The sequence below is a fragment of the Mastomys coucha genome, unplaced genomic scaffold (genome assembly GCF_008632895.1).
Source record: "Mastomys coucha isolate ucsf_1 unplaced genomic scaffold, UCSF_Mcou_1 pScaffold15, whole genome shotgun sequence".
Classification (NCBI taxonomy): Eukaryota; Metazoa; Chordata; class Mammalia; order Rodentia; family Muridae; genus Mastomys; species Mastomys coucha.
Genome location: NW_022196897.1, coordinates 108,227,907 through 108,250,112, shown reverse-complemented (window position 1 = coordinate 108,250,112; position 22,206 = coordinate 108,227,907). Strand labels below are relative to the sequence as shown.

The 22,206-nt window shown below is 43.4% G+C and overlaps 1 protein-coding gene and 1 pseudogene across 1 annotated transcript; both read right to left on the bottom strand.

Moving 5' to 3' along the window:
• Positions 1–104: 104 nt before the first annotated feature.
• Spata5l1 (spermatogenesis associated 5 like 1) lies at positions 105–14,045 on the bottom strand. Its single transcript, XM_031371705.1, has 8 exons — positions 12,903–14,045; positions 11,961–12,146; positions 8,591–8,749; positions 5,857–6,066; positions 5,004–5,196; positions 3,496–3,626; positions 2,442–2,567; positions 105–1,779 (listed from the first exon to the last, which is right to left on the bottom strand). The coding sequence occupies exons 1-8, from the start codon at positions 13,974–13,976 to the stop codon at positions 1,615–1,617; spliced, it is 2,244 nt and encodes a 747-aa protein (XP_031227565.1). The 5' UTR covers positions 13,977–14,045; the 3' UTR covers positions 105–1,614.
• Positions 14,046–16,272: 2,227 nt separating this feature from the next.
• Positions 16,273–16,748, bottom strand: LOC116092337 (annotated as a pseudogene).
• Between the last annotated feature and the right edge of the window lie 5,458 nt (positions 16,749–22,206).

The following is a 22,206-nucleotide window of genomic DNA, read 5'->3' as shown; positions in this document are numbered from 1 at the left end:
TGGGGTTGGAGTTTTACTGCAACAGTGTACTATTGGGGTTGGAGTTTTACTACAACAGTGTACTAGTATTACTCAGGGGTTAAAGGAAATCAAGGACAGGAAGGTTAAATACCAAAGGGTTTTTAATTTTTAGTTGCATCTATAAAAATAAAAACACAGACAGATCGATGACCTCAAATTACATAGAGAAGGGAGATAGTTAAGTTTATAATAGAGAAACTAAACAATACTGTGTGCTCAGAACAAACATCTCCAACACTGCGGAGAGCACACGTCTCCATGAGCAAAGCCACCTGGGAGCTCTCCAACCTACAACCAAAGAAGCCCTGACAAACGCAAGTCCAAGGCTGACTGTTCTACAGACAGACAGACAGACAAACAAACAAAAAACCCTGATCTATATTTCTCAAAGATGTCAAGGCCAAGAGAGACTGAGAACTGTTTCCAAGTAAAGGCATGGAAGACTCATGACAACTAAACTCAGTGTGTAATCCTAGACTAAACCATCTGACAGAGGATCATCACACAGGGCATCGCTGGGACAGAGAGAAACACATCGAATACATTAAAATACAGCGGTTGGCATTAAACTTTCCGGAGTTTGTGAGTTAACTGCAGCATAAGGCAGTTTTATTTGTGAGGCACGCATGCTCAACACTAGCTATAATAGAGCACTGTGCACGTACAGCCATAAACCGCATGTTTGAGTGACAGGCGTGTATGAGTGGTTGTTAGAAGAGCCACACTACTCTACAACATTCACAACAAAACCACACTTCTCAGTGTTATCCCCAAGTCTAAGTGACTTAAGGCTCTAGTGTAGTCTCAAGCTGTTCAGAAAACAGTGTGTGCGGAGGAAGGAGCAAAGACGGATGTGACAGACGCTAGAGTGGAGAATCCAGACTAGAGCATGCTGAAGTCCTCCACAGCTTCCGTAAGCATGATACACCTCAAAGTCATAGTCGACCAATCAGAAATAACTATCCTAACAAAATCACACATTTTTTTTGTTTTTTTTTTTTTTAGCATGACCCCAGTCAATTCTGAGACTGAAGGCAAATTTGACTTTTCTAGTCTGCTTTTAAACCATTTTAATTCCATGCAGGTATTAAGGGCGAGCAGTACAATAAGGAACTAGCAAGGCAGTAAATGGAGTCCCGTGATTACTCCCATGACAGTTGTTTAAAAGGGCTTGTCATAATGGCCAAGATACTTGAGCCACTTCCTTGTCCACACACTTTTTATTATGGTGTCTTTCTTTTTTTTTTTTTTCAAGACAGGGTTTCTCTGTATAGCCAGGCTGTCCTGGAGCTCACTCTGTAGACCAGGCCGTCCTCGAACTCAGAAATCCACCTGCCTCTGCCTCCCAAGTGCTGGGATTAAAGGCGTGCGCCACCACTGCCCTGCCTATTATGGTGTCTTAATATATCTTAGAGAAGTAAGACGGTCCTTATCAGGCAGGTTCTCAGCCTCTCTCTTTCTCCCTCTTTCTCTTTCTGTCTCTTTCTCTCTCTGTCTCTCTCTGTCTCTCTCCTCCCCTCCTCTCCTTTCCCCCGCTCATGAAAGTGTGAAGGTGCAAACCACTTCATATGAAAAACTGAATAGAATAAAAATTTAATCATCTTCCAAGTTAGAAAGTCCTTTCTTAAATAAGTTTTCGTAGAAAGTCAGCTCCTTCCGAGTCAAGGACGGCTTCACAGTCTTGAGTGCTTCTGTGAAGTGCTCCTGTCTCACTGTGGTCGCTTCCAGTCCGTGTTCTTGCAGCGCAAACAAGGCAGCCTGAAGGACACAAGCAGTAGGCAACAGTCACTCTGCTTCACATTAAAACTAACAGTGATTGTCAACACTGCAATCTGGTGGCAAATCCTTGGCGTCACATCAAAATAGTTAAATGCCAACAAAAAAACACTGAAAGTTAAAGTGACTAAAAATCCAGCATAGGCCATCGTTACCTGCACATTAAAAATCCAGCCTTAAATAGGCAAACTGCAGCGTAACACAAACACCCTGAATCCACATACAGTCTAAGATGAGTGGAATCCTGCAGCACTGCTCATAAAAGAAAAGATGGCACATTTTATGACCTGGCAATTCTCCTTGTAGCCATGAACACTCTCACCACAGACAAACTGTTCAAGGCAGAATGTAGAAACTCAGAGCTCAAAAGCTGCAAAGCTCGTCTCCAGTGTGGGAGTGAGCAGAGAGGTCACCTTTGGTAGGCAGCAGCGGCAGAGGGTAGGAAGGGTCGAAGGAAGATTCTGGAATACTAACAACCTCTTCCTGACACAAGTGCTGGTTCTAAAAGTGTAGTCACTTTCCAGTCACTCAGTACTATATTCTTAAGATCCATGCATTCGTCTCAATTTTACATTTAGTAAAGCTTACAGAAAAGGAAAACTATTCAAAGAGTCCAGCCTCCAAATAAAACCGTGCATACTCACTTCTTTGCAGAGGTTTCTAAGATCAGCTCCAGAGAAAAAACAGGTTTCTGCTGCTAGGTTTTCTAGTGAAACATCAGGCCCTATTGGCATGTTGTTTGTACACACTTTTAAAATAGAAAGCCTGCCCTAGAAGAAAATAAACAAAAAAAATATTTACAATGTTATAACATTTATGTTCAACACTGATACAGTAAACATTTTAAGTTCAAATTTTTTTATCATATTACAAAGTGCGTGTGTGATGTATGTGCTGTGTACATGTTGTGTGAGTGTGTGGAGAGGTGCGGTACATGTGTATAAGATATGTGTGTGTGGTGTGTATGGTGTGTGGTGTATGTTGTGGGTTCATATTCAAACAATATCGCTCTTGCTTCTGAAAGAGAGAGTGAGTCATCAATGGTCTACACAGCAATGGTAGAAACAGTATCATGAAAAACAAATATTTTCTTAAATAACTTTTGAAGTTGCCAGTCATAACCATTTCTCCTTATGAGACAAGATGACTCTCTTTTGGAAACAAAAATGCTATCAGAATAGGTTTAGAAACAAACATATGATTTATCAGACACATTTAGAAGCATCAGACATTTACTTAAAAGAATATCTCTTTAAAACCTGATTAAAGCCCAAGGAAAGAAAAATTAATTCCTGGAGCCCTTCACCATCTGACCGTTGTTCTGGGTATTTAAGAGCAAAGCACTTCCTGACTGGACATGCTGCAGTCCCCACAGACCCAGACCACTGCCAAAGCCCTTTCAGTGACTCAAATGCCTTAGGATTCATCCATCTAAGATACAATGACACCCAGTGCCCACAGCACTGCTGGGAGCACGAGAGTCACTTCTAGGCATGGTTCCCTGAAGGCAGAGCTAGGGAACCAGCATGGACAAATAAGTGATTTTATGAAGAGCTACCAAGCAAAGAACTGAGTATCAGCGCTGCACAGTGAGAAGAGGACACACTGTCCACCGCTATCCAGTCTGGAATTTACCCAGACATGCTACTAGGCAGACGTGATGCACCGCTGAGTGCAAAGGGAACAGGCACTGCTCACCTCTTGATCAGGAGGGGGCACATAGATGATCTTATCTAACCTTCCAGGCCGTAACAAGGCGCCATCTAACACATCAGGCCTATTTGTTGCCACAACAATCATGACACTCCGATTAAGAATTTCTTGACACTCTGAGGGAAAGCATATAACACATCATAAGTAACATCAACAAACTGTGATTTACTAAAATCCTTCAAGTTAAGTGGCATATGAGAAAGTACTGTGTTTGAAAGGGATCACCTTCTTTTGGAACCAGGATGCTTATGCCTAATCCCAGCCACCTTCTTGGTATAAAGCCACCCCATAACAAAGAGCTACCGTGTATCTGAAAGGAAAGGCTAGTCCTGACAGGCATGTCTCCCTGTGAGAACTGGCGAGAAGCCAGATGGAAGAACACCTGGCCAGTCCCCAAATCCACCTGAGCACTCCATGAACGGCAACCATAAAGAGGCTGCTTGCAAGGGCAGGATGTGTGACTAATGGGGAACAGGTATGGTTCTGGAAAGTCTAGCTTTCAATACCCCCAAAGGTGGAAATTTACTTTTTATTCTTCTTTCCAGAGGCAGAAATGGTGACAATCAAACTCAACTGCAGTTATGCAAACCTTGGATGAGAAACAACATTTGTTTCTGTTTGAGGTAGGGTCTCATGTACCCCAGGCTGTCCCAAAACTCTTTACCCAACAAAACTGACCTTAAAAGCTGGGTTTGCACTTCCCTCCCGAGTACTGAATTTACCAGTGCATACCAGTACACCTGGTTTATGTGGTGCTGGGGACAGAACTCAGGGGTGGGGCCTGCCAGGCACTTACTCGGCCACCGAGCTACAAACACTCCCCAGACCGTTTAAAAGACAAGGTGAGGCCCAAAATCAAAACCACTCATTGAGTTGAACAGTCCAAGCAGTTCTCCAGTGTTTACCCTCAAAGCACCAACGTTTCCCAGCATGCTAATGGGCTAAGGTAAAGCATCCTGAGATGCCGTTATCATGGGTCCCTTCAAATTATAGTAGTTGAAGTGCTCCTCCATGAATGATTTTTAAAATGTGAAATAAACAATATGATTATACTAAAAGAAGTCAGAAATGACCTGCTCAGGACAAGAAGCCACTATTTCTGAACAAGAGGCTCACAGAGGCAGGGCACCCCAAAAGTTACTTAAGTGCTAATTTGTTTTGTAATGTTTCACACACACAAATTGAAGAAGGGATAAGTCTTTCTAAGGGATATATACAAGAGAATAATTTCCCTTCTCCACTAAATAAAAAATATTCCTCATTCTTAGAAAAATTAAATTCACATATTAGATAATTATAAGACTTTTCACTTTCTTCTGTCCAAGTCTCAACTTTTACCTGCCCTATAAAAGTCCCAAGAATTCAAATGAACTCATGTAAATCTGTAGGATGAATTCAGCCTGGGAAAAGCAGCCGTGCGGGAATGCTAGTTAATTCTGGTGTAGTCTAGCTGACAGACAGTGCTCACAGTGTCTCCAGCTCCTGGTATTTACCCTGTTGGCTGGCTTTACTCCCTCTTCTCTCTACCGTCCTAACTCCCACACCATCGAGTTCGTTCAGCAGAACTGAAAGAACTCGCTCCCGAACATCACATCCCAAGGTGCCGACTGAGCGAGACCCCAAGATTGAGTCAATTTCATCCAAAAACACAAGCGCTGGAGTATTGGCTCTTGCTTGTCGAAATACCTTAGTGAGGGAAGAAAAACAAAAGTCACACGCTGTTCCGGTGACTGCCTTCGCTTTCCTGTTTGTAACCATTAAGACAGAAAAATGAAGATTCTAAGTGTTTACAAACTAGAGAAAAAGTAAAACAAGGGCCAAAGATAGATAGTTGTTTTAAAAATTGTCTTCTCAAAAGATATTTAACATGGAATTTAAGGCAGGATTTCATTATGAAGCCCAGCATAGCTGGGAACTAAGAGATCTGCTTGTCCCTATATACCACCAAATCCATGTGTTGACGATATTTAACTTTAAAAACCAAGATAAAGGTGCTGAAGAAATGGCTCAGGGGTTAAGAGTGAGCATTGCTCTTCCAGAGGTCCTGAGTTCACCTCCTAGTACCCACACCTAAAGAGTCACAATCATCTGCAACTTTTCTGGGTCTACAAGAACACCTGCATACAAGTGCACAGAGCCCACCTGAACACACACATATACATAAATAAATAAGATAAAATTTCAGATTGGTAAAACCTCACCTCTACTTTACTCAGAATCAGAGAGAGGAAATCTACCTAACAGTAGCAGCATGTGGACGGGTTATGGGGAAGAGGGCTCTTATTTTAAACTTAAGCATGCATACCTTTCACAACAGGAAAAAAAAAAACTTAAAAATAAACCAACCTGAGATAAGACTTTTTCTGAGTCTCCAACAAAAGGAGAGAAGAGATCAGCTCCGCATACAGATACGAAGGAGCAGTGGCAGCTTGTGGCCAGCGCCCTCACCAGAGTGGTCTTAGCACATCCAGGGGGACCATACAGGAGAAGGCCCTTTGGCTGTGTCAGACCCATCCTAGCAAACTCCTGAGGGAACTTCAGAGGCCACTCAACACACTGTAAAGAGGCAGAGACAGAGAGATGTTAGTACACCAGCCACATGCCGAATCCCTCCCTCATCTGGCACTTCTCACAACCTATTAGGCTTAAATAGCCCCCTGTCCTCAGGACAGCCCAGGAGGCCCCTACCACTCACCTCATCTGCACCCGAGTACTTTACTTGTGAGGCCACGCTATGCCTGATGCTCTCCCAACATCTGCAGCTACTCTTTCTTAAATTTTTAATTATCTTTTCCTTTCTGTGTCTGGTTGTTTTGTCTATATGTGGGTACACACATGACGTACATGCCCAGTCCTTGCGGAGGTCAGAAGTTGTTGGATCCCCTGGAACTGGAGTTATGGATGGTTGGTTATACGCTACCATATGCATCTGGGGAACTGAATCTGGTCCTCTGCAAGAACAAGTGCTCTTAACTGCTGAGCCACCTCTCCAGCCCCATGTGCTTATTCTCTCTCTCTGTCATTAGCTCAAATGTACCTGCTTGGAGAAATCTTCCCCAAGAACCCTGCACAGAGCAGAGCCCCCTTCTCCCAGCCACAGCCTAGCCTGCCTTCCACCTTACTCAGACCATTTATAGTTCTCTACTGCTCCTTTTTCACGATGGGTTGGCCACTCTACTCTTGCAACAAAATCAGCAGCATTGGTTCATGCCTAAAGCAGGCACTCAAGAAATGTTACTGAAGGATGAAGAAGCCCTAGCCACTGCTGAGCCAAATGTGTTTACCATCATTTTACAGACCCAGAAGCTCAGGCTAGAAAAGTTAGCAGTGAACCTGTGTGATTACTCTTAGTGAGATGGCAGAACCAACACTGGCCTCAAGAAAGAAAGAAGAGTGTAAGGGGGAGCTCTGTTCTGAAGGAGAAAGATTTTTAAACTAACAACCAGGCAGGAACAGGCACTCCTAGGAGAAGAGATGTCACAAAAAGAGATGCATGAAGCTATCGAATATGCTGCCCTATCAGTGAGCAGAAGCAATGGGGATGAAGTGAGGCAGACCAACACAGAGAAACAGACAATAGGCCAATTGGCAATGCAGAAAAATATGGAGTACACTGGAAGGCTGGAAGATCACCCAATGAAGACATCAAGGACAGATTGGTCACTGAAACATAAGACATTGCATTTTACAAAGTCCTAGTGCCATACTGCTGACAGGGAACTGCTGGTTGATTGCGTTGACTGAGACTGGGAATTTTAGGTAGAGTGGGGGAGTTGATTAGCTGGACTCTATTTTTTTGTTTGTTTCTTTCCTTTTGGTTTTTTCAGACAAGGTCTCACTACAGAGCCCTGATAGTTCTAGAATTTACTATGTAGACCAAGCTGGCCTCAAACTCAAAGATATCCACCCGCCCCTACCTCCCAAGTGCTAGGATTAAAGGTGTATATCCTACACCTGGCATTAGATGGACCCTGCACATGACATGTTGACAGCTCTGTGGTCATCTAACAGACGGGCAGCTAAGCAATCCTGATGACATGAAGAAAAGTCTACCCAAGACCTCTCAAGGGACAGCTAAGACCAATCTTAGACCCTGTCAATCACCTTGGACTGCAGAAAGGGTATCTGGGACGGGAGACCTGGCTCAGTGGTTAAGAGCACTTGTTGCTCTTGCAAAGGACCTAAGTTTTGCTCTTAGAACCTACATGGTGTTTCACAACCGTCCATAACTCCAGTCTCAGGGAATATCACATGCTCCTCTGATCTCCATGGGCAGCAAGCATGCATGTGGTGCCAATGTATACATGGGACCAAAACACTGATATGCATAAAATAAAAATAATTTTTAAAGAAAAGAAAGATGTCCATAAATCTCTCAGAGCATCAACATCTAAGGAAGGGCGAAGAGTGCCCAAAAAGGTAGGAAACTGCTACAAGCAGGCGAACAGAAGCCATCAAAAGAAGTGTGGCTGATGTCTCTTAGGTGTCAATACTGTGAAAGTTAAATAACACAGACCATGGGAAAGGTTCCCTATAACTTCAACCTCCAGCACGGTGGAGGAAAAAACCCATACTTCTTGCACATAACCTGCAATCTACCAGCTATAATACTTAATATAAATACCATGCACAGAGTTGGCATACTGCATGGTCTAGGGAAAAATAACAAGAAAAAATATTGAATCTGTTCAGTGCAGATGGTACAGCCGCGTCCACAGATGCAGAACCATGGAAACACAGGCCAAACGTTCTTATTTACCTGCTCTCAAACTGTAGTGGCTTGTGAACAGCTGACAGTCTGCGTGTCTCAAAAATGAAAGCATCTACTATCCAGCTTACCACAGGAATTCTGCTGACCTGTGTTCTAGATTATAATGAACTCTTTAAAGCAAAAGATCAACAGACTGAGACAAGGAAGCACAAGAAGTAGTGTCTACAGAAGTCTCATTGAATAAAGACTAGAGCACATGACCAGAAATTTGGGTAAGAGGGCTAGTGCAGTTGGATTACAGCATTTTCACTATAGACACAGAAGGCCTCTCTGGGACTCTGCCGGAATAAGCTGATCAATAACCGATACCTGCTTTAGCTTCAGCTTTACGTCTTCAAGTCCACCTATCTGCTCCCAGCCAACAGGCTTGATGTCCATCAGTCCAATGGAACTTCGAAATGATGAGGGCTGAATCTTTTTAAAAGCTTCAAGAAAATCTGTTTCCTCAATTTTAGGACTGTCTTGGTTCTGAAGAAATATATCACATAAAGAAAAATGAAGCCAAAAATTAGGTAGGTTTTTTTCTATAGTATATACAAATGCATAAGAAACTCAAAATAAAACAAATAAAAAAAGACAACAACAACAACAAAAAAAAACCTCAATGCTCTTTTGAACTTGTAAATCTAATTATTATTTTCTTAAGTTCAAGCATCTTCATCAACCACTCCCTCCAAGTGGAAGCACTGAGCTCACTCATTCAGTTTTAAATTCTGACAGCTACAGCTGTTAACAGTTTGTCCTCTATGGAAGCCATAACCAGGAAGAAACACTACTAAACACTGTGTTGATTAAATTTCTTCAATTCAAAGTGAAACAGGAAAAATAACAGGATTAGAAAGTCATCATTTTTTCAAGTTCTATAAAAGCTATTCTGAGTAAGAACACTGCCAACAGGACATTTTTATGTTTCAGGGTGTCTCCTCGCACACTTCTTTACTAGTAGCAAACAAGATAACAGCTGCATGGTGGAGAACTAGCCACTGCCCTGATGGCGGGTCAGTTAGCCTCTGATGAGCAGCCCACAGCGATCTTGTGCCTAGATATGGTAAAGACGTACTGTACTGCACTGCCGACTGTACTGCTCTCAACGGCGATGTACACCTGAAATCTGATCATTCTATAAAATAACCAACCTGAGTCACTCATGTTAATGCCACAAATCTCAGATTGAAAAAAGTATTCTCAAATGGCTCCTATAAAATAAAAAACATGTGTGTGCACACTCGAACACACACACACACACACACACACACACACACACACACACACACGGGCAAGAGAGAACATGATAATGCTAACTGAGCAAATGTTAAAAACTATGACTTTGGGTAAAGGGGTTTGTTTGAAGTTCTCTCTAAATATTTTGCAACTTTCCAATAATATTTAAATGATTTCAAAAATAAAATGTTAAAAAATACTTAAAAGGAGATGGACTTTTGCTGGTCTTTTCTTACTGTCTTTAAAGTTCTGTCCGTATGAAGGAGATGGGCTGAAAGCCTTATCCTGCGCTTATGTGAGCAAGTCTGCTTGTCTGCCCATGTCTAAATGTTCAGATCAGCAAGCCACATCCTTGTTGTTCTTCTTCCCCGTAACACCAGGTATTTATGCTACTTTGTGATTTTTTTTCCCTACCATTCCAGGGAAACACAATTTTGGCTAGTTAAAAGCTCCTTATGCTCATTTCTAGTTCACCTATTGAATAATTTGCCTTCATATCAAATTCTTAGTATTGGGTCATCTACAAATTCTCATTTTCAACTTTTATCTATTTTACCCCATTTATAAAAGACCATGAAAATGGATACTTATGGTAGACCTATTCTGAACACTATTATTTAAAATGTTAGCAGCTGTCACCCCTAACACAGTGTTTTAGGCAAAGCTCACTTTCTTTATACTTTGTCATCCTGCTTAGTGTCAATTGAATGTTTTATGCAGAAACATTCTGACAAACTAGTCACTGTTGTATGTTTGTTCTACTGTTGATGAAAAGACTTATGGGCACATTTCATAGACTTTTGTTTTGTTTCTCTGCTTTGCTGGCTTACAGAATTAGATCCTGGGTACTGGGACTCTAATTAATGTTTAGAGAATACCAACTACCATTTGGAAATCTCACTTCAAGACCAATTGTGTGCTCGCCATTCCATTTGACTCTCATCACCTTGCAGGAGCTAAATCTTTTCTCTTCTATATTAATTAAACTGTGTTTCTAATTCCTTAGTTGGATCAATTCAGGAAAACTTTAATGGATTCCTTTTCTGCCCTGATACAGACAGAGCCCCTCACCTGCCTAGTGGGGGAAAAAAGATGAGCGGTACCTTCCCAGATGTCTGTCCCTTCTCCTTCCCCGCACCCCCCACTCCGGGCTGTTTCTGAACTCAGCCATCACCTGTGGTGACTAGACTTAGGGCCCTCCTCAAGCAGCAGTGAGATGACTGGTCCACCTAAACCAGAGATGCTTAAGATCAAGCCTGGAACCTCACAAAGCAGAGGGAACTCTAAATGTGCCTCCCTTTTCCTCTCTGGATCTCTCACTCTTTCTCACAAGGGACATACATTTTCACACTTTTACACAGGGACTCGTTAAAGCATTAAGCAGTTTGGTACCAAATCCATCAAGATGAGAACTCAGAAGTTCACATAACTTTTTCCCACCTTCAGTATTAGAATGAAAATAATGGAAAAGTTAGGAAAGACATAAGTTAATTAGGTAAAATAATTTAGGATGCTACGAATGAAGTTGAAACATCCCAAAAGCCTCAGCTACTAAAATTATTACTTGCTGAAGAGGTCAACTCAGGTTATCATATACGAAATGATTTGATTTTCAAAATAATAGTAATACAAAATATTATATTTAAGATAACCCTATATATTTTTAAAGTAATTACTATTAAGATTTGAAAATCAATGATAACCTTTAAAAAAATTCCAAGTACTCAACTTTTCTTGAATTAGAAAACTTCATTTCTCCCTTAAATATTTATTAATAATAATAATAAACAGTATCATGATAATGAAGAAATCTTGTAGATACTGGCTTATTCTAGAAATCGAAGTTAACTTTGGTGATGTTAATCGCCATGAGTGACTGAAGATCTAGCTGTCGTATCATGGCTGTGGAATAGTCTCAAGACTCAGAAACACATACACACATGCAAACTTATGCACACGTGTACACATGTAAATTCAAACATGCAAAGAAAGAAATGTCAAAGCAAGCCCAGGAGAATGTTACAGGTGGACAATCCAGGAGAAAGCTATAAAAAGTTTTAGCACCACTTTTGCACCTTTCTGTGTAAGTCTGAGTAGCTGCTTAAAAGCTTTAAATTCAAATCTATCTGATTACTCTGAGGGACACTGTCTTTCCTGGCTGCTCCAAGCTCTAGCACTAGGGGGATTAACTGTGGCAGTGAGGAAAACTCACCATGGAGACTTTCCTGGAAGACTCAGCCATGTACCCTCATCTTTAGTCATATATTTATTTATATGGAATTAAGATGCAAATATAGTTATGAGATTACATTTGTATACGTATGTTTTCATACACATGGAAACAGTTGTGGAGCCTACCTGCCAGGGAATGAATGCACTTACCACCTTTTTTAACCCCACATTAACCTGTCATATCAATCCGAAAGATTACCGTAGCTAACGACAGGTGAACACCTACCTTCTCATTCCTGAGAAGGGCGCACACGGCTGCCTCCCTGCAGAGAGCTGTCAGGTCAGCACCCACATAGCCAACTGTCATTTCTGCCAGAAGACCTAAATCCATATGGCTGGAGATGGGCATCTTTGAAGTAATCACTCGCAGAATTGCCTCTCTTTGTTTAAGGGTGGGAGTCCCAATGACAACCTACAGGCAAAGCAAAAAATAGAGAAATTAGAAGTAGACAACTTAAAATCTTTCTTTGAAAGCATCCTAACCAGTATGAACAGTCGCTCAGCAAACCTTTCTGAAACGTGTATCATGAACTTCTAATCACACCCTAGATTATGAGTACAAGAAAATGATAATTGTCCAGTGGAACAACAGTGGCTGGAGATTTCCACAATGAAAACTCTATTTCATGGAAGAAGTCTTCGTTAAGAACACACCAAATTCTGGCAGTCAGGGGATCAAATAACAGACTAGATAATCTAGGTCCCTGGAAGCAGGGCCCTTTAATAGATGATGCAAGGAAGAAATCTCAGGTCCTTAAAAGCCTTAAGAGAATCCTACCACAAATTTTAAATATCATTTAATTACTAATAATTCCTTAGAAATTAAAAAACAAAATCACATGAGGACCAAAGCTCCTAAGAAAGCCAGCCCTGACAACTTAGGAAGTCAATGTAGGGCAGGAAGCTGGTATCCTGACATTTGAATACATTTAGGGGCTTCTGCCTGTTTTTATTTACCTTCCCTGCCTTCTCTTACTGTGACTAAGTTCTCATTCCAAAGGCTATTTCAGTTTAATATGCTGCAACAGGCTTGGTTACTTCAACACAGTAAATGACCATCCTGCTTCCCAGAACGATTTGAACCCAGGTTCTGGCTTGCATGTCACAAGTGATCTACAAATCCTGCCTGACCCGGCCCTCCAAATAGGGGAGCTTTCAGGAACTTTACCTCTCGGTCAAACCTCCCCGGCCTTCGAAGCGCTGGGTCTAACTCGTCTGGCCGGTTGGTGGCTCCCACGACCACAACCTCTCTGTCCCTGTGGATGCCATCCAGCAGCGTCAACACCTGGGCCACCACGCGGCTCTCGGGAGCTCGCTGGGGGCCGCCTCTCCGGGGACACAGGGCGTCCACCTCGTCCAGGAAGAGGAGGCTGGGCCCGCGGCTGGCCAGCTCCTGGGCGCGCTGGAAGACGCGCCGCACGTTCTCCTCGGTCTCCCCGGGCCGGGAACCCTGCAGCGCCGGGGCGCTCACCGCCAGCAGCTCGGCGCCGGTCTCGCGCGCCACGGCTCGCACTAACTGGGTCTTGCCCACTCCCGGGGGTCCCGCCAGGAGCACCCCGCGGGGCACCGCCAGCCCTAGCGCAGCTAAAGCGAGCGGATAGCGCAGCGGCAGGCGGAGCAGCTCCCGCAGGGAATCAGCCGTCTCCGACAAGCCCCCAAGGGTCACCTCCCCGGGAGGCTCGACCTGCGGCGGAGGCTTGTCGCTGAGCGTGATGCGGGTATGCGGTGTGACCCACCCTCCGGGCTCTGGATCCGGTGTCCCGCCCACTACGTGCAGAGCTGCTACAGGGCCCGGGACACCCGGCGGGGTGGCCACCACGTGTCCCCGAGACACGGGTCGGTTGCGCAGCAGCTCGTGCACTACCTCCAGCACCGCGGCGGAACTCGGGGCTCCCGCCTGCGGCCGCAGCACCGGCCACACCTCTAGGCGCCGCAGGGGAGGACAGGGCACAGGTTGCAGACAGTCCATACCGATCCTCCCCGTGGCCGCCGCGGCCCCGGGGCTCGCGCACTGTGGGTCCAGCTGCACAAAGCCATCCGCCCCGTCGTGCCGCGGCCAGGCCGTGCAGAGGCAGCAGCCGCCGGCGGGCAACGAGATCCTCAGCGGCGAGCCCAGGCGCGCACCCAAACGGCGGAAGGCGGCCGGCCCCAGGCGGCAGCGCTGGGTGCCCCGGTCCCGGGGGTCCACCGGCAGCAGCTTCAGAAGCTGTCCGTCGGGGTAGGGCCCCGAGTCCGGGGCCATGACTAGGAAAACCACGCTAGGAAAAGCCGGGCAGCAATTCCCCCGGCTGCCGGATGCAGGTGGCGCGCATGCGCCATGAAGGAACAAGCCGCTGATTGACGGTCGAAAGGACTTCTGGGAAAGTGAGAAAAGGCTGGGTCTTGGTAAACATCAGACGCCGGGTGGTCGGTCCTAGAACCCCAAGGAAAAGGTCTCCGCTGGCATCTGACAGCCGTCAGACGGCTGCTCCATTAGGCCACAAGAGTTTTCATTTTGAGAAGTAAAAAGATTTCTTGCCGGGCAGTGGTGGCGCACGCCTTTAATCCCAGCACTTGGGAGGCAGAGGCAGGCGGATTTTTGAGTTGGAGGATAGTCTGGTCTACAAGAGTGAGTTCCAGGACAGCCAGGGCTACACAGAGAAACCCTGTCTCGACAAAACCAAAACCAAAACCAAAAAGATTTCTTAAGGGAAAAAAAAAAAAAAAAAAAAAAAAAAAAAAAAAAAAAAACCCAAGCTGCTGACAAAGTGTAACCTGTTTACAGGTATAAACAAGGTGTAAATAAAATACCTGCCAAGTTAATCATGATGCTCGCACCTCATGAAATATCTTTTATTCTCGTTCCAAAAAGCTTTGAATGTCTAGACATGAGAAAGAAGATATAATAAGACATAATAACTACCTTCAATATGTAAAGGGATGTATGTGAAAGCTAGCGTACTTGTGGATAGCTGTGATATTGAGCTGATCAGGAAACGGAAGTTTAATGGGGTGGTCTTAAGAGGTTTTTCTCTACATATTTTGACCATGGTCGCATGAAAGGTATAGCTGATGGCTCTAACCGACGCCCACTGAGGCAATTAGAGCTAACTTTGCCTAACAGGTTTCTGCAGTAATTTAAAACAGAGGTAAAGGCTTAGCTCGTAGGAATATGATGTGGAGGAGAATACGTGTTGTTTTGTGTTACATGGAGTGACTGATCCCGTTCAGGGCCAGACTAAAGTTCTCTGACCTTGGCCAAGAAATACACGACTTCCTCACTAAAACAGTCACTCCCATCCTTATGTCACAAATATCAAGAAGGGATTCTGTTTCTGGGCCCTCAACTCTCATTCCCTCATTCCCAGTAGAACTATAGATTATGTTTCCCAGGCAGCCTTAACCCATCCTGCTCCTCTGAGTGAGGCCATTTTCAATGTATTGTTTTAATCATCCGTGCATCTGATTTCATCATACCTACAATCTTGTAATAAACCATTCTAAGCTGGCTGTGATGGTTCATACCTATATCCCAACATTTGGGAGCCTTCATAAGGATTATCACAATTTCCACAACCTGTGTTACTTAGTGAGGTCTAGGCAAGCCTAAACTACAGAATGGAGAAACTTCTCAAAGGGGAAAAAGAAAGAAAGAAAATGAAAACCTTGAAAAGAAAAACATAATAACAGTTCCGTGGTCCTTTTGTTGGTTTACGACTCCAAATTTGGCAATTTCATGAGCACTATTTAAAGCAGCAAACGCATGGACCACTAGAGGGAGTCCAGAACCAGCAAATGAAGGCCGCGGGCCCTTGGAGGACCAGACATTTGCAATTGAGGCTTCCACTAGATTTTCCTCAGGGTTCCACACTCAATTGTATGAAACTGTCTGAAGTCTCTATGTAGTCTTATCATATTGTCAGGGTGTTCTAGCAAAGAACCACGAGTTATTCAGGTTATAATAAGCAGTAGCAAAATTATATTTTTCCATTAAAAAATAAGATGTGTGATTTTTGTGGTGTGTGTCTGTGTGTGTCTGCAAGTGCCCATGGAGACCAGGGGCATTAGATCCCTTGGAGCTACAGTTACAGATGTCTGTAAACCACTCCATGTGGTGTTCAGAGCTAAACTTGGTTCCTCTGCAAAACAGCAGTATGCACTCTTAACCCTGATTCTTTTTTTTTTTTTTTTTGCAGCTGGAACATTTAATATTAAGCACCTTATAGAGTGAAGATGATGTGTTCGTGTAGAAATTATAAATGTTAAAAAATAAGTATTTAGGGGCTGGTGAGATGGCTCAGCGGGGAAGAGCACTGACTGCTCTTCTGAAGATCATGAGTTCAAATCCCAGCAACCACATGGTGGCTCACAACCACCCGAAATGAGATCTGATGCCCTCTTCTGGTGCATCTGAAGACAGATACAGTGTATTTACATATAATAAATAAATAAATCTTTAAAAAAAAATAAGTATTTAGAAAAAGAAGTACAGTCCCCCACAGTGGGTGGCCAGGGGATTCTTTGGTTAAGCAGCAGGTAAGGCCCAGAGTCTGGATTCATCAGAGTCCTCTGAGGTCATCTGCCAGGAAGGCCAGCAGGTAGCGGCTAACATGCCGATCAATGATGACAGGTGAGAAGGCAAGGACAGGAAGCCATGGAAGCTCATGGGTCCCCTGTCACTCAGCTCTCGGCTCTCAATGCTCCAGTCCAGCTCTCTGCAATCTGAGTTTTGAGGAGTGTGGTGGTTGGGTAGGTGGCTGTGCAGGGGCTGTGGGTGGATGTACAGAGCTCGGTAAAATTCCTGACAGTGCCATTCCCCATGCTGTTGTAGGTGGCTCAGGAGGTCACAGAGCCATACGCATACGGGTGCCTTGGAGTTCCTGAACTTTTTGGCCTCCTTGTTGGTAAGGATTTGTGGGTAGTAGCAGTTCAGCTGAAGGATGATCCTGTCTACTTGTTGTTCACTCAGGCGACCCTTGCCTGTCAGGAAAGGAGTGTCCTGTACCAGCTGGTCACAGTAGGTCTGATCTGTCATGGTGGAGGAGCCCCTAACCCTGGACTCTTAACTCTTAACTCTCCAACCCCTTTAAAGATTTTATTTATCTCGTTTTATATATATGAGTGCTTTGCTTTCACGTAGGTAAGTGCATGACTTGCATTCAGATCTTTATCTCTTACAGTTTTGGAAGCCTAGAAAGCAAAGATGTAGATACTGGCTGACTCAGGACCAGTGAGGGCCTACTTCCTATTTCATGTACCTTTGCACTCTCTCCTTAGATGGTGGGAGGAGACATCTAACTCTCATAGGTCTGTTTTATAATGACATTGTCAGTGCTGTTCTTCATTGTCACTTCTGGGAAGAAGGAACCTCAACTGGGAAGAAGGAATTGCCTCAATCAGTCTGGCCTATGGGCATGTCTGTGGGGAATTTTCTTGATTGCTAATTGATAGAGTGGGACCTATTCTAGTATAGGCAGTGCCATCTCTAGCAGGTGGGCTTGAACTCTATAAGAGAGGTCCTTAAGCAAGCCAGTAAGCAGCATTCCTCTGTGAGCTCTGCTTTGGTTCCTACCTCTAAGTTCCTGCCTTGAGTTCTTGTCCTGGCTTCCTGTCAGGAGCCATCTAGGAAAGGCTAAAAGCAGGCTAAGTTTTCTGGAGATAGCCAACCACTTTGCATAGCTACGATGGGTAAGCTCTAAATTGCAAGGGCCTTCAGAAATTTTTATCCCAGGATTGCTTCATGCTAGTGACATGCCTTTTCCTGTCAATATTCCATAGCCTAATGATTCCTGGGCATCAGCCCACCCTATTGAGCAAATTTCCTGCAGATCAACATGAAGATGAACTTTCATGACTTAATGCTGTTTAGATGAACTAATGATGCTATAGAATTTCTGATTTGATTCAAATAATTTTAGGAAGAAAGTTTTAGGAGATGTTTTTAGTTGTTTTGCCAGAAAGATATAATAAAGTTAGAATCAAGAATAGAATGTGCCCACTCATATAATAGTAAGTAAAGGCTGCATGATAAGGAATACATTGCACAATAACACTAAAAAGAAAAATAGGCTTGGGACAGATTTGTGATCAAGGAAACACTTTCATTCTAGGTCAGATTCAAGGATGAAGCCACAAATGTGCACTATGATAGATCGAGGCTATGTGAAACTGTGGTGTTGAAATAATGAGCTAATAGAGTGAAACACTGCTTTGTACTTAATATCAACATCCTTCTGTAATTCCTCTTTTGTGTAAACATTTTGTCTACGAGGTAATTTTCTACAGAACTTTTATCTAAGAAGGTCTAAGAAGGCCAGAAAGAAGGAATAAAGTATTGCATCCAAGGCTCTGCCCCGTCCACCAAATGTATGTGCCTGTTTGTATGTAAGTCTATACATACATGTATAGGTATATGTGTATGTGCGTGAGTATTCACGAACACTTGTGGAGTTAATAAGGCAGGTGGTTGGGCCTGATCAGAGAGTGTATGTGTATGTGCGCGCGAGCGCATGCCATTAGCTGCTCAGAGTTGAGTAAACTATTGTGGAAACTTGGAGGATAATGCTGAGAGAAAGACAAACTGAGGACAGGCTTGTGACATTTCACGAGAAAGACAAGAATATTCCTCTAATACAGAAACACATATGAGTACGACCATGCATGATGTACGTAGTGCTGGACACTAGAACCTAGATATGCTCCACGTATACTACGCATGCGCTCTGCCAACTGAGCTGCATTTCTATCTCTGGCTTAAACCCTTCAAAGACGGAAGATGGGGATTGTTCTTAAGAAAAAAAAACTTTTAAATGAATGAATAAATGAACAAGTAGTGACTGGGCTGAACTGGAAATGGGGATTTCATTGAGGAAAGAGCTCAGTTCTGTTTTCATTTGTCATTCTGTGCCAGGCAATGTGCTTGGAAGTGAGACAGGATGACGAGGGCACATGAGAAGGCAGAGAATCAGTACCCACGCCATTAGCAAATCTATTACTCCTGCCCACTCACTTAAAAATTCTTGACACACACCTAAGTTCTTCCAGAGAGATGAGAGATTTCCTCGAATGTTCTCTTGGCCCGACATCCTGGGGCACCATCCACACATTTATACATTCTGTTTGTATCGTTGTTCAGTTATGAAAATAGACTTCGATTGTCTTTCCATAGTTTAGCCTCTCTTTAAAAAAAAAAAAAAAGATTTATGTAAGATTATGTAAATACACTGTAGCTGTGTTCAGACACACCAGAAGAGGGCATCAGATCTCATTGTGGATGGTTGTGAGCCACCATGTGGTTGCTGGGATTTGAACTCAGGACCTCCGGAAGAACAGTTAGTGTTCTTAACCACTGAGCCATCTCACCAGCCCTAGTCTCTCTTTTTAATAACTTATAATGATCTGCTCCCTATTTCAACACTGAGTAAAATGCTAGGTATTCAACAACTAGATCTCTTTGGTTCTTCAATTACTAGTGAATTCAGTTAGGTTTGTTTGAATTTAAGAGAATGAGTTTGATGATTTTCAAGAAATCTGGTTTGGATATTGTTCCTTAGGTATATTAGAGCTGAGAGTTTAGGTCCATCAAATGACTCCTGTATTTTTTGCATTTTAACTTGCCTAGTGGTTGACAATACTATGCACAGTCTGATCCTACAGGCTGAGCAGAAACAAAATCACTCTAGAGATAAGGAAGTACTGTCTAAAACTGGCTTGTTCATAGTGACTCATAAATCTCTGTTTCATTAAAGTTTTCTCTGGTGATTTTCTACAGCACATCCACATAGGAAATACAGCCTTCAGGTTCCACTTTCTAAGGTGATAGTACCAAGCAGAGAAGAGAGAAACGGTTCTTTGAATTGTTAAGTTTTACTGACCATCAAGACTTCTCTGGATAGTGTATGCCTTGAGAGGGAAGAGAGCAAAGCAGGCGCGTGACCATTTGGCCTTAAAGTGGGAGTGGTCCTTTGGGGAGAAGTTGATGCGCTATCTTCTAAAGTAACAAAACTGAGGGCAGAGGGAGGAAGACCCAGGTTCTGAAACATCTGAAGCTGAGCAGATACGAGACTTCCCACAGCATAACCACAGTGTTCTCATTATCCTCACTGCTGAATGTCCCCATTTGTCCATTGTCATGAAGGTCAGTTTCCCTCCCACACCCAGAACTGTGCAGGAGTGACCATGAATGCCTAAGCATTTTCAAGATTTTCTTGGCCCACTTCTTTCCGTGCTGTTACTCCCAGACCTTCACGTCTTTGGAATTCAAGTAAGCACAGTATGTTTTAGTAACATTAAATGCTGCTTGACCGGTTTCAGAACCATTGGTTTGGAATCTTGTGGGCAAATGCCCTATCTCAGGGAAGAATTCACTCATGCCACCCCCCACACACACACACACACTTCTCCTCAGTGCTCAACCTGAACCACTGCTAGCACTTGACTTCATTCTTGAAGGAGTTGTTCTTCAGAATTCATTTAACCTCTCTAGACAGAATTCTTATAATCTTTTCAAAATTATTTGACCATTAAGTGATATAGTATTGCTGAATCCTTATTGGTATGTAATATGAAGCTCTACTCAACAGAGACAACTATGCACAGTGTTTATAGTACAGTATATGTGTTATTCCATTTAATCCCCTCAGTAAATGTGGGAGGTTGGAAATTCTGTTTCTGTTTTATAGATGAGGGAACTGAGGCACAGAAAGGTTAAGTAACTTTCCTAAAATTCACAGAACTAGTGAGTTTAGAGCAAGAATACCAAACCAAGTGGACTGGCTGGGCCCGAAGCTCTTCCTCTGAACCATCACACTGTACTGAATATACTACAGCCTAGACTGGATGTGCCAACAAGGCCTTCCAGTTAAGAATTTCTGACCAGAAAGCCTTAAAACTCTACACCTAACTTTAACATAAAACTAACACCAATCTAGTAGGTTTATTTATTTAGCAAATGTTTCTTGACCTGTGTTTAACACGGTCTGGGACTATAACAACATTAGGATAATTAAATTTGCAGAATATACTTCCATTGGGTAACAATTGCATCTACACTGAAACATTCCCTCCTGGAAGGGAAAAGGCCCAATAAGTAAAAATTTTAAAATGTAGAAGCCCCTGAAAGAAGAATCACAAGGCTCTTCCCCAAGGCTTTACGATAAATAAACGACTACTGGGGTGAGAAGATCATGTAGTTGGCCAAGTTGTCTAGAAGGTGAGCAGGGAGCTCCAAGGATTCAGCTTTTAAGAGTCGCCACCCATGCTGAGATGGGCTTTTTGTGAGGCAGTGTCTTTGAGTCATCCATGTCCTATAAGTAACCCATCACCCATGTTCTTGTAAACAAGCAAATAAACAAAACAACAACAATACCCCTCCCCCCATAAATTTGATAGTTCACTACACCAGAGCAGGATGGAATCCCTTCTTAGGTCTGCTTTAGGTGTCCTACCTAGGGCAAGGAGGCATTTGTCCTCTTCTCCTCAGGAAAATTCACCAACGAGATTGGTGAACAAAGACTGACAGAATCAAAGCTGAGCTGGGGAGGAATGGTTGTGTGGCTCCTGTGGTGAGTGCTGCAGTGTGGAGCTGACACCGATCCATGAGAGGGCAAAAATGCATGGGGCAATCCTGATGTGTCTACTTTCCCTCATGGTCTGGGACAGCAAGCCTCCTTGGTGTGTTGGTGTTTGCATGCTCTCAGGAGTGATAGGCCGTGCAGCTGACGCCAAACCATTAGAGAGTACAGTGTCCTTACAGGGACTGATGGAAAGGCAAGGGTGCTGATCCAGAGTATGTCACAACTAGAGAGTCAATTCCACAGAAGGACAGAGTACAGCCATGTCCCCTGCTTAGCCTGAGCCCAGCTAAGCAGTGTGAGTCTATCCCACTAAGATGCTGTGCAACAGCCCCATAATAGCAGCACCCCAGGATCAGGAAGCAAGATATCTCATGGAAAACAACTGGGACTCGCTTACAGTTGGCTAAATGGGGTAGTATATTCCTTAGATGTTGCTCTACACAGCATTGCTTTCTGACAAAACAGTTGTTAGAAGTGTGAAGATATTTTTATTCTGTATTGGGCCTTGTCCATGTTTCATGTTAGCATCCCCTTAGCTGCTTGAGTCCAGCTGGCATGTACTTGGAATGGATGACGGTGGGCCTTAAGTCATCCTACCAAACCTTTCTAAGAAAAAGATTTCACAAAGAGACCCCACAAACCATCCAGATTATTGTTCTGCTCTTGTTTGCAAGCTAGAACTACGTGATATGTCACTGTTGCTGAAGACACTATGTTCTGTGTGGAAGTCTGCTCTGGCAGTATGATCAGAGATCCAAGGAGGGGATGTGGGGTTAGCAATGACATAAAGCAGGCACACACATTCATACATATGTGGTGGATGAGGCAACCTCAACAACTTTATTTTTTTATCTTAGTCTTTTTTATACCACTTAAAATGTTCTTAAGCATTTTCTTAAAATATAATAAAAAGATTAC

What these genes read in the sequence shown, in the direction of transcription:
- Spata5l1 (XM_031371705.1), bottom strand. Translation starts at nt 13,976, where the DNA reads ATGGCCCCGGACTCGGGGCCCTACCCCGACGGACAGCTTCTGAAGCTG. An exon ending in TAAAGCTGAAGCTAAAGCAG is followed by an intron (nt 6,067 to 8,590) that starts GTATCGGTTATT and finishes GCCTCTTTACAG; the next exon opens with TGTGTTGAGTGGCCTCTGAA. An exon ending in TGCCCCCTCCTGATCAAGAG is followed by an intron (nt 2,568 to 3,495) that starts GTGAGCAGTGCC and finishes ATTTTCTTCTAG; the next exon opens with GGCAGGCTTTCTATTTTAAA.